General features: G+C 46.7%; 1 protein-coding gene across 1 annotated transcript; it reads right to left on the bottom strand.

Annotated features, from left to right (window-relative positions):
• Nucleotides 1-355: 355 nt before the first annotated feature.
• LOC119967773 (CD276 antigen-like) lies at nucleotides 356-12,291 on the bottom strand. Its single transcript, XM_038800748.1, has 5 exons — nucleotides 12,218-12,291; nucleotides 9,047-9,128; nucleotides 5,657-6,010; nucleotides 2,652-2,939; nucleotides 356-1,347 (listed from the first exon to the last, which is right to left on the bottom strand). Exons 1-5 carry the CDS (start codon nucleotides 12,218-12,220, stop codon nucleotides 1,199-1,201), a joined length of 876 nt encoding a protein of 291 aa, XP_038656676.1. The 5' UTR covers nucleotides 12,221-12,291; the 3' UTR covers nucleotides 356-1,198.
• Between the last annotated feature and the right edge of the window lie 201 nt (nucleotides 12,292-12,492).

Genomic DNA, 12,492 nt, shown 5'->3' with positions numbered 1-12,492 from the left:
AAAGCAACAGTGCTGCCCACTGTGCTATTTATAGAATAGAACAGTACAGCACAGAACAGGCCCTTCGGCCCTCAATGTTGTGCCGAGCCATGATCACCCTACTCAAACCTACGTATCCACCCTATACCCGTAACCCAACAACCCCCCCCCCCCCAACCTTACTTTTATTAGGACACTACGGGCAATTTAGCATGGCCAATCCACCTAACCCGCACATCTTTGGACTGTGGGAGGAAACCGGAGCACCCGGAGGAAACCCACGCACACAGGGGAGGACGTGCAGACTCCACACAGACAGTGACCCAGCCGGGAATCGAACCTGGGACCCTGGAGCTGTGAAGCATTTATGCTAACCACCATGCTACCGTGCTGCCCTCAATTGTTCTGCCCACAATTCTAACTCAGGCTTTTGCTAAGAAATAGCTACAAGAATCTTGGGGAAGACTGAAAATTCATTGGATGTTTAAGTTACGCCATAAAAATCGTATGCAAGATGGAGGTTATAGTCGGATGTGTCAGCTGCCAAAGTCCTAAAGATTCAAGTGTGTTTCTATCCATGAATAGCACTGTTGGAAGTCAACAAATAATCTGAAATGATCAATTGGCTGATCACGTCACATCCTTGCACTTGAACCTCATCTTCATTTTTCTGAACTGCAAAGGTATTCAGAACGTTCTCGCTGCTACTTGCTCCCAGGCTTAAACAAATACTGTATTTTTATCTCTGCGACACACATTTTGGAAAAATATGGGACGTGAAACCAGAGAATAACTGCTACATAACATCCTCTGCTGTGCCACTCATAAAATGATTGCAGATCTTGAGTTTAGAAACTTGGTCTATTCTTCAGTGATAGGTTACTCTCAGCAAAATGTTACTCTCAGCATTACTTGTAATGCACTGGTGATGTACCGGGGTTGCAGTGTGTAGTATCCACAGGGTGCACTTCTTCATCTGCTGCACCTCCTCCAACTTCCAACATCTGGAATGACAGGTGCCTGGGAAAAACACTGCCTCCCAAGATCCCTTTCCACCTGGATTACGACATCTGTTCATTCATTGTGGCCGGGTCAAAGTCCCAGATTGCTAATCTAATAGCACCATGGAAGCGTCTTTGCCACATTGACAGCAGCAGTTGAAGAAGGTTTGTCACCACCTTCTGAAGGACAAAAGTCACAATTTCCTTCATGGAATCATTCATATAAATTCAGGCTTTGTTTTTTCTCCTGCTTTTCTTTCTTGATGTTTATATATTACCAATATCAGAACGATAATTGCTGCAAATACCAGTAAGCAGGAGCCGAGAGCAATACACCATCTCCTGTCAGTGTTGTTTTCCTGAATGCCTTATTTTGAAAGTGAAAAAGAGAAAAATATGAAATATTCATTCGTTATATTAAATCACTTTTTCAAAACATAGAACATACAGTGCAGCAGGCCATTCGGCCCATCGAGCATGCACCGACCCACTTAAGCCCTCAGTTCCACCCTATCCCTGTAACCCAATAACCTCTCCTAACCTTTTTGGACACTAAGGGCTATTTAGCATGGCCAATCCACCTAACCTGCATGTCTTTGGACTGTGGGAGGAAACCGGAGCACCCGGAGGAACCCCACGCAGACACGGGGAGAACGTACAGACTCCACACAGTGACCCAGCGGGGAATCGAACCTGGGATCCTGGCGCTATGAAGCCACAGTGCTATCCACTTGTGCTACCATGCTGCCCATGTGTGTAGAAGTGCTTAGTTCTAATGACTGGCGACCAAGAACTTATAACAACAACAATTTATTCAGTACTCTGAGCAGCTCTGCCGCCCTCCCGGGAAGAACTCCCACACTCGACATGTGACCCTTTAAATAGCTGCGTCATTGCGGCATCATGTGAACACTTGTTCTATGCATCTGGGATTTTGCAGGGGGGGTCTCCTATTTTCATACCTTAACTTCATTTACACCACTTTCAGATTTCGGCTGAAGTTACAGTGGGAGACTGCCCATGAACTCAAGTCTTTGAATGATATAGCTTAAGTGAATGTGTCCCAAAAACGATTCATGTTTAATCAGAGATAAAAGTTACAATGTTCTTTTTTGCAATTGACGCGACAACTCTATGAATGTATGTCCCCAGCACAGAATCAGGGCTATGGGAAAAACTGATCACGAGCAAATATTTTTATAAATAGGTCACAGTGAACATGATTTTACATCCATCAAAAGTTGTGGATAGGAAATTGTGCTATGTTTATAAGTTTGTTTATCTTTGTTTATAAATGGGCAGCACGGTGGCGCAGTGGGTTAGCCCTGCTGCCTCACGGCGCCGAGGTCCCAGGTTCGATCCCGGCTCTGGGTCACTGTCTGTGTGGAGTTTGCACATTCTCCCCGTGTTCACGTGGGTTTCACCCCCACAAACCAAAGATGTGCAAGGTAGGTGAATTGGCCACGATAAATTGCCCCTTAATTGGAAAAAATTTATTTAAAAAAAAAATAAAATCTTTGTTTCTCAATCACTGCTCTGATAATATATATTGGGAAGGTTGTCCCCCTGTGTGAATTTCTACAGAAAAATGAAATCTTTGAAACTGAATATGTCTAAGGCATAATTCCCAGTGCATTCATGCTCAGGAAACCCACTAATATAAGAACTTACGAGGTAAAAGGAGGTTGAATTTCCTGGTAACAGTCTGGTTAACAAGGATGTTGTTAATTTCAACTATATGGTTACAATTTGTCTTTGCATGATCAACTTCAAGAACACTCCGGAGTGAGTAGAGACCATCTTCACGTGGAACAAATGAAGTATGAGGCTTGAGGAGCACATTTTTATCTTCTGCACAGTACCAGAGGACGGATGCCTCAGGATAACCTTGCGATTCTAGAATGAAGGTCGTACTAGATGGCTGGAGTTTGATCAGCAGTTGTGTGTCCTTGTAGTAAGCTGTGGGTTATAAAGTGGAATAGCTTGGATTACTCAGAAGTAACAGAAATTTGCATTTGCTGATATTAAATAATTTGTGAATCATATCAATATATAATGTAAATATAGATACGAGTCGTAAAATCAGCCATGCAACAAAGCAAAGCCCAATCTGTTCACACAGAACTACATATTACAAGTAATAATGCACCATTATAGATCTCCACATATATTTTGCAGTCATATCCTGCCAGTCAGGTTGCATTCCCTTTATCCCCACTATTTGTCTCCTACCTCCCAATCACTTTCCAAGTCAAATCAGAAGGCTACCTAAATTCTGTACTGTGGTGAATGTAACTCCGTAATTCACACTGTATTGTATATACATGAGACCATGCATTTGTAAGCGCAGTTGCGTTGCCCGACCACTAGGGGGAGTAGCCCTGGACTGCTGTATAAATACCAATGCTCAGAGCCAGTCGTTCAGTTCATCGAGAGTTCAACGCGGAACAGGCTGGCTCTGTTGTAAGTAGATTAAAACCACTGTTCATATCATAAAGCATGTGTCTAGTGAACTGATGGTTCCATCATGTACATGTTCTTCTGTTAATCTCTTTGGTTGAACCTTATTGGATGCATAGACACTCCAAAGTCATTTTATCTACTGCATTAGTGGCCTCTTCAAAAAACTCAGTCAGGTTAACCAGACATGACCGTTTGGCTTTCTGATCAGTTCATACTAGTTGCATTTCTCACTCTACACCTAATGATAGCTTTGGGTAGCCTCTCCACATCTAATTTTAACTGAGATCAGTGAAGGACAGCTGATGCCACAGGAATTGAGATGGCAAGGGTGTGATGATGTGCTTGGCGAACAGTACAAGAGAGTGGTGGGAGATTGCCTTGTCTGTGATTGAGACCACAAGACTGAAGAGGCCATGTGAGATGGCAAGGTCGAGAGGGTGGCTGTGTAATAAAAGTAGAAAGTGCTGGAAAAACCCTGCCGGTCTGGTAGATTCTGTGGAGAGTTAACTTTGAGAGTTCAAAATGGCTCGTCTTCAGAGATCAGATTCTGTTTCTGAGACTAAGTGTTGACGTCGACACAGAATTTGTTGACTTCCATGACAGCAAAACCGGCACCGAACCCGGATCGATTCAGCAACTGTAGAGGGGCTAGCACTGGTGCCACATGGAACACAATCGATTCCAATGAAAGATGGTGCGGGATTCGCCGGGTCCGTGATTGACACTCAGGAGGCTGACAAGCTGCAGCTGCATATACACTACAATCCTCATACACACTCATCCCAGGCAACAAGATGGCACTGGTTGTGCTGGAGTGTGCCCAAACAGCTGATGAGTTGGTTGGGGCCAGAGGGTACACCTATGCAACCCGTGGCTGTAAGTTCACAGTGGGCTTTTAGCGGCATGTGCAGCTACATGGCTGCCTTGCCGGCTGCGGCAATGGTGTTCCATGCCTATCCATCCCAATCCCACCTCCTGGCCACCCCTGCTACTCCTCCCTGGTCCTGGCAGAAGCCCCTGACCAGCATCACAACTGTCATCAAACTATAGTGATGTTGGACATGTTCCGTACCTCCTCTCTCTTTCCCTCAGCTGCCACCATGCCGGTTTCATGATTTTTAAAAGCACAAGTGAACTGCACCGTCGGGAACTTGCCCCATCGGTGGCGGAGCACTGCAGAGGCCCCAGGTCGGGTCCGCTAATGACATGCAAACGGTGTTTACTGTACATGCATTCCTGAACGCATTGACGCTGCTGTCGAGGTGACGGAGAATTGCGATTTGCCGTCAAATTGGTGCCCGTTGCGATTTTAGCAGCGGAACCTATTCTTCATCCAATCGCACTTCATGATTTTGGCATCAGCTGACGGAGACTCCTGCCCATGAACTGGGGGTGGCTTTGTGTATGGGGAGAACATTTTCTAAGGAATGAAAGGTTATGACAGGGCAAATGGCACTGAAATCAAATGAAATAGGGCAAGGGGAATGGAGATGAAAATCGCCTGGTATAAGGAGTTGCTTACTGCAGGAGCTGAGGCAGAAAAGGTGTGAGGATCCTCGGTAAGAATCCCAGCATGGAGTTCAGGGTGGGGTGATGTAGAACAAGGACAGGTACTTGGGGAAGGTGAAAACTTCAGATGCGTAAGGGGAGAAACCAAAGACACCTGGCAACTTGGTGATGAAATGTCACACACCACTGTGCCAGTCTGAGCAGGGCAGATGGTGGGATGTATTAGTCAGCTGGCGAGCCTTTGGTATGGGCAAGGATTTGACATGAGAACCAACAAAGATATGTCAGTGCAATTGTTTATGATAAAGTTTTGGCCGGCAAGCGCATTGTTCATTAGTGAACAGATATTCTGGAAGGAAAAGAAGCTTCAAAATTCCGCAGCCTGTTACCCTTCCTCTACAAAGGGTTTATGTTAGATCATTAAAAAAATGCCCATAATCCTGATCAGTCTTTTTAATATTCAGACTATTTTCCATTTACATTTGGACTTTTATTTCCCCACATTAACTGCATTATGTTTGATTTGTAACAATTTTAGCTACATTCATTTCAATTTGTTGAGTTCATTGCAACCCATATATTCTCCACATAGGCTTTTAAATGTATTATCACGTGATGTTTGGTCACAATAATATCATGTTTCCACAAATTTACTCAGCATTTATCCATAATTAGGAAAATATAAAGCCGTAAAGCCTATTTACCTGCAAAGTTTAAGAAAACTGTCTCTTCGGCACTTCCAGATATAGTGCTGACAAAACATATGTACTGTCCAGCATCCTCAGCCCTCACTCCTTCCAGTTTCAGTGACGCATTGCCATGTTTGAATTCCTCTGGAAACAGACTCGTTCTGCCTGAATATTGTTCACTCTGATGGCTGGTTTGGTCTTTACCATAGTAATAACTGTGCACCACCTCATCGTGCTCAACACGTTGCCAGGTGATTATAAGATTTTCCAACTGGAAACCATCGTGAGTAGCAAAACGACATCCTAGGACAATACTTTGATGGTGGATGCCTATTAATGTTGTCTCCGGCGCAGTGTCATCAATTGCATCTGGAAAACCAGTAAAATAACATTTTAACATTGTCATACACTATTGCTTTAGATAGTTGTTCTGTTAGTTAAAGTATCTGATCAGATCATAAATCAGGTTTCTAAATACAGTAGCTAAATATGATAAGTAACCAGTCACATCGAAGCAAAGCCTGCAGTAGCACTGGGGGGGGGGGGGGGGGGGGGGGGGTGGAGTTCTCAATCTTTTGTTGCATCCAATTCAAGCAAATGGTATATGACCTCCTCGGACAGGTGACCGTGTTCTCTTCAGGATTCACAGTAGCAGTTGGCATGAAGCCAACTTTCTAAACTTTATAATATAATGATGTGGAGATGCCAGTGTTGGACTGGGGTGAGCACAGTAAGAAGTCTTCCAACACCAGGTTAAAGTCCAACAGGTTTGTTTCAAACACTAGCTTTCGGAGCACTGCTCCTTCCTCAGGTGGATGAAGAGGCACCTCTTCATTCACCTGAGGAAGGAGCAGTGCTCTGAAAGCTAGTTTATAATATAAAGTACAGCTATTTTGACAATGAATTTAACCATGTGTGCACATCTTCATTTGAATGAGTACAAGATACTGAAGAATTAGCAATATATAACTCAATGCTGGTGCAATGTACCATTCTAAAGCAGCAAATGCAGAAATAGATACTTGAAATCTAAAAGAATCATTAGACTAACACAGATCGGACAGCATTTAGAGTTGAACAAGAGCTCTGACGACAACTACCAACAGTCATAATAAACAGACAGGATATTCCCCAGGATAGATATTAATCACATTGACTTGCTATGTTTTACTCCAGACATGTGTTTTAGTGCTCTCTGTAAGCTACACAATTCAGGAGATCAATGGGCAAGTGATACTCCAGCAAAATCTCCCAACTGTAACATGATCATTGGAAAGCAACCCTGCCACAATGTTCAAGAATGGGAAGATTACACACCTATCAACATTTTGTCTGGAAAGCTAACACTATATAAGTAGTGATCAGTTGAAGGATACTAAAGTTCGTGATAACAATGCAAGTTCACCAACATTTTACAGTCACCACTTTGAGCATTTCTGAACATTACACTGTTCTCCCAGTTTCAATGGGCACGATTCTCAGGCTCGTTGCTCTCGCTCGAGCGAAACGAGGCCGGTGAATAGCGGGAGAGGCCTAAAACGAGTACCGCGCCAGGCTCCAAACGGCCCACTCCCGTTAGCGAAATCAGGGTCTCGTCATAGCACGGCGAGAAACCAATTATCACCACTTGAGCCATATTTTCATACAATTAACGAAAGCCACCACATATCCAACGTCCTCCCGTCATTCAGCGGCCTCCCCAGCAAGTAGTCACGCTGGCACCGATTAGTACTCCATTTGAAAGACATGAACCTGGCAGAAGGGCTTTTGCGTGAGCCGAGGAGATGAGTAGCCATCTTTGCTCACATGCTTGAGGGTGCTGGATATGTCGCCCCAGTGCTCGCCGCGTGGTGGGGGGCGCTAGGCAGGGGCTGGGGGGGGGGGGGGGGGAGACCTCTGGTTGAGGGGGGAGGGGAGGACCCTCTGCAGGAATGGGCCACCACGGAGTGTGGGGGGGAGGCACTGGGGGGGTAAACATGCGCAGCACCACCATTCCCGTACCAGCCTCCCCGGACAGGCGCCGGAATGTGGCGACTAGGGGCTTTCCACAGTAACTTCATTGAAGCCTACTCGTGACAATAAGCGATTTTCATTTCATTTTTCATTTTCATGCCAACCCCTGGATCGTGTGTACCCATTCCGGGGCAACTCTTTTCCTTCCCGTCTGTTGCACTGACCAACCATAACCCCCACTCCCCCACTGACTGCCAAGGCCTCTGGCCGTGCGGCTGAAGGCTATCTGAAGGCTACTAATAGGAAATTGAGCACTTCACACAACCCAAGTGGGTTCCCGTAGGTGGGTGGGCCATGTAACATATGGAAGTCATTGCCTAGCATCCTAATCAGACCGTGATGCTTGGACACTGTGCCTGAACACTGCGGGAGACGACACCACACACACAGCAGCCAACAATCAGAACACCCAGGAGATGGGACACAGCTGGAGGGAAGATGAGTGCATCGGGGAGGGGACCAGAGCCCGGTCCAGGTGACGTTATGAGTGCATGTCTGGGATACAGGGTCTTGGGTTCAGTGAGTGGAGCCGACTATGGCTGGGAGTGTGTGGCAGGGCGTCCCGGGTGGAAGGGAATCAATGGGGGAATGGAAAGTTCCCCGAGGTGGAAGCCATCACTGTTGTCAGTCTAACACCCTCTCCCAATGCCTTACAGATATTGAATGGTATGGTGGCATTTTCGACCCTGCAAAACTTTCCCTAGAACTTTCGCTTATTGACACAGAGAGGGAGGGGTTGTGAAGGGAGAGTTGGGGAGGTGAAGGGGTGGGGGGGGGGGGGGGGGGGGGGGTGGTGAAGGGAAGGTTGGGGGCCACATGGAGTGTTGGAGGCAGCATGGAGGGTTGGTGGGGCAGATGCTCTCGTGGGGACGGAAAGGTCTCGGGGGTGAGGGGGTTGGAGGCATTAGGCATTAGTGTCAACTCACCCGTGCTGCCTGGGGTAGGTCATTGACCTTCTTACAACACTGAATGCTAGTCATACTCCCCGAACTTATAGCCGCCACCTTATCCCAAGTGGCAGTGGCTGCCCTGTGACTCACCCTCCGGTACCCTCGGGGGAACAGGACAATCCTTATAGCCTCCAGTGCATCGAGGAACCACCCCAGGCCAGCATCCCTGAATCATGGAGCTGGTGTCCTTGGCGCCAGGGCTGTGAGCTGACTGGGGTTTTCTGTGCAAGTTCTCTTTAAGGGCTGCTCGACCTTTTTAGCGGGGGACCTGTAAGCGCTGTTCTGACGAATTGGCTGGCGAGCCTTCATTTGCAGCGAAAAGCCTATGAGGCCTCGTTAAGTGGGCCAATTAACGTCGAATAGTGTTGTTTACGAAAAATGCAAGCAGACTTTTACTAGGGTGACTGGTGAAAAATGTTGCTGTATATTAGATGTGACCTACCGGAAAGAAGGAGCTGTCCCCATACAATTAGAACAGGAAGCAAATATCTCATTCTGTTGTGGCCTCTCTGCAAGTCCATATTCTGGAAAGTGAATAAATATGGAGCTGGTCAGTAATAAACAGAAAACAAATATTCATAACAGTAGCTGAGCAGTCTAGTGCCATCACTGTAATCGACTTTCTGCTCACTGTCCAGTTCTTTACTCAATCAGAGATCCGCTATGATGTTGTTATTCGGCCTACTATCGAAGGGATGGACTCCATGAGTGAGCTCATCTGAAGGTCCAGAATTATTCCATGTTAAAATATCACACTGCGATGAGCAAACTCCTCAGTGCAGGAGGGGGGCCCGGGGATACCTCGCCCTTATGTGGTGGTGTGTGAGGGGCTTGTGGACCCCCTAATTGGTTGGGGGCGGGGGATGTCTGGAGACCGCAGTGGGGTTCCAGAAATCGGGGCGCCATTAAAATTATGACCCATTTATTCCTTGCTGAGGCCCAAAAATGAAGCAGAGTCCCGTTCAATAGCGGGATCGTTCTCGGCACTGCAATTGGCAGGAAACACCCCACTAAACATGCCCAAAGTGGGACTCTGTTTCATTTTCATTAAATAGCACCCCTGACCTCGGAATTAGAATCACATTTTGTGCATCTTGTTCTAAGAGTCCAGTGAAAAGTTTCCTGGGATTTCACGTATCATTCATCAATCAACACTCCACTTGAAGGCTATGGGTTGTTTATTAAGTAGCCATAATGCAGAACAAGCATGGTCTAGTATCTGTGCATAGCAACACCCATAATAACTGCAGTGCTAACAAATATTATCTTGGTTACAAGATTAGAGAATTGGCAGATTTTGAATTATTTGTTTTAAATGTGCCCGCTTAAATTGTAACTTGGATGTTCCTTGATATAAAATGCTCCTGAATTAAATGGAGGAAGTGGAGAATTAAACATTCATTATTTTAATTGATACAGCTTTCAATGAGAAAGTTCATAAAAAATCAACTCATAACCGTTGGTTTTCCTGGGCGGAATTCTCCATAGTCCCATTCCGAAATCGGGAATGGCGATCAGGCTGAGAATGGCTCGCGACACCGGAATCGGGGCAGGCACCGCGGTGTTTGACGGTTGCAATGCTCCGCCCCCTCCAAATCGGCGTCACGAGGCGCGCGCCACACGCAGCCATAACGCCGTTGGTACGTCATCGGCGGTCCACCCATGATGCTCTGCCTCCAATGGGTTGAGTTCCCAACGGCACAGGCCATGTGTGGTCCCTGCAGCCGAGAGCCTGGCGTGCGGGTTGCGGAGAGAGAGGGCGTGCGGAGAGTGTCCAGCCCCGCCACACTCGGCCAAGATCCGCGCCGCTGGCCAGGGGGTCTTCTGCCAGGGCTGGGGGGAGTGGTGGGGGCTGGGCAGGAGGAGGGCTTGTGGGGTCAGGGTGGGAGGCTATGCAGTCTAGCGCGGCCGCGCTATTTTTTCCGGCACGACCGGTGCGGGTGTAGGCATGCGCAGCTGCAGCTTGTCAGTCCGAAGCACGGGACCCGGTAATCCTCCGACCGTGTTCCGCACGTTCCACAGGTGTTTCATGCGGTGCCGATGCTGGCCCCTCACCGGTAATGGACTCGGTGAGGGTTATGCGCCAAGTTCCCATCATGAAACACCACGGATCCTCTATTGGCGTCAGCACATAGCCTCAGGAATGGAGAATCCAGCCCCCTATCCAAAGCCACATGGGGTCATATATCCCACCTCATTCTCTGCCCCCATCCCAGAACTGAACACATGGCTCGGGTCACAGCTTTGTCAGAATTTACAGGACATGTTGTCCTCTCTTCTCACAGACAATCTCATCCCCAGTCCAGAAAGCAGAGATAAGTGCTCCGATCTCCAAATACTGAGGTTAACCTCCAGGATGGTGCTCATGTCTAATGGGAATGGAACTGGTCTCCACCTCACTCCCCCCCCCCCCCCCCCCCCCACATCACCCCCAACTTCCCAACAATCTTTCACATCTATCTGTGTAAAAACCTTCTTCAACACAAACAACCCTGAACATGGGCTGCTGGATGTAATGCAGTGATAGAAATGGGTTGCTTAATGTGGCATTGAAGAGGAAAAGGATGTTAAGTAATTTCCCATACAGAATTCACATTGAAGATTCAGCCATTCCTCCAACTATACACATACATCACTCTGCACACACTACGAACATACCATATACACACAGCACACCCAGCGCACATCAACATTTAATTTACACACCATCCATCACCAACACATTATAGAAATGCAAACTACACACACCATACATGTACGACATATACCACAGACTACAAGCGCACCACACACACATTAACAACACACCGTATAAATACTACATTAAGCAAAAGCCAACATACGTACACGATACAGCAAATCATGTAAACACGGCATACGCTCACCAGCATACCTTTCAAAACCCACGTTGCTCATCTACCAGCCACTTGTACCATACAACACACTGTACCAACAAATCAACGAATAGATACCACCACAACACACCATACAAAGACCACAATACATGCCAACACGGCATGTTTAGGGGCAGCACAGTAGCACAAGCGGTTAGCACTGTGGCTTCACAGCACCAGGGTCCCAGGTTCGATTCCACGTTGGGTCACTGTCTGCGGAGTCCGCACGCCCTCCCCATGTCTGCGTGGATTTCCTCCGGGTGCTCCGGTTTCCTCCCACAGTCCAAAGACGTGCAGGTTAGGTGGATTGGCCACGCTAAATTGCCCTTAGTGTCCTAAAAGGTTAGGAGGGGTTATTGGATTATGGGGATAAGGTGGAAGTGAGGGCTTAAGTGCAGAGTCGATTGGCCAAATTGTCTCCTTCTGCACTGTATATCCTATGCTCTATGTTCTAACACGCATGCAGCAAACACACCACACATACACCACACAAACCACAAACCGCACACAGGCTATACACACTATACATGCACATCAAACAAGCACACACATACACTCACAGGCGCACAAAAAACGAATGGGAATGAAATTATCATCGCTCATGCACCCGCCTTTGGTCAGAGGAAAACATTTCCTGGATTATCCCACCTTCTTAAAAGCAGTTTTTAAAATGTGAAATAGTCTGAAATATAAAATCATGATCATAAAGAAACGCTTACCATTTTATATTGTCCCTCAGCACACTTACGATTCCTCTGCTGTGTACTGACTGGCGATTCCTAAAGTCATGCCTCTTTATTCACCCTGCATTTCGTTGCTATGGTGCTAGTGACATAAGAGAAAAAATAAGCTGGTCATTAGGGATGGGCAAGATCCAGTGCCGCCCAGATCCCAAAAATATTTTTAAAATCTGTTTCCGGAAATACCTGCTTTCTAGTAACCAAAACTGAGAATCACGCAAGATTATTTGAGAACAAGTTATGCCTGCTATGCA

The sequence above is a fragment of the Scyliorhinus canicula genome, chromosome 1 (assembly GCF_902713615.1).
Source record: "Scyliorhinus canicula chromosome 1, sScyCan1.1, whole genome shotgun sequence".
NCBI lineage: Eukaryota > Metazoa > Chordata > Chondrichthyes > Carcharhiniformes > Scyliorhinidae > Scyliorhinus > Scyliorhinus canicula.
Note: the sequence above shows the minus strand (reverse complement) of the source record. Positions and strands in the feature narration are given on the sequence as shown.

Excerpts from the sequence above, each read along its gene's own strand:
- LOC119967773 (XM_038800748.1), bottom strand. Across the intron at positions 6,011-9,046 it reads GGGACAGCTCCTTCTTTCCG|ATGCAATTGATGACACTGCG; the intron begins GTAGGTCACATC and ends CTGGTTTTCCAG. Across the intron at positions 2,940-5,656 it reads AGTTTTCTTAAACTTTGCAG|CTTACTACAAGGACACACAA; the intron begins GTAAATAGGCTT and ends TATAACCCACAG.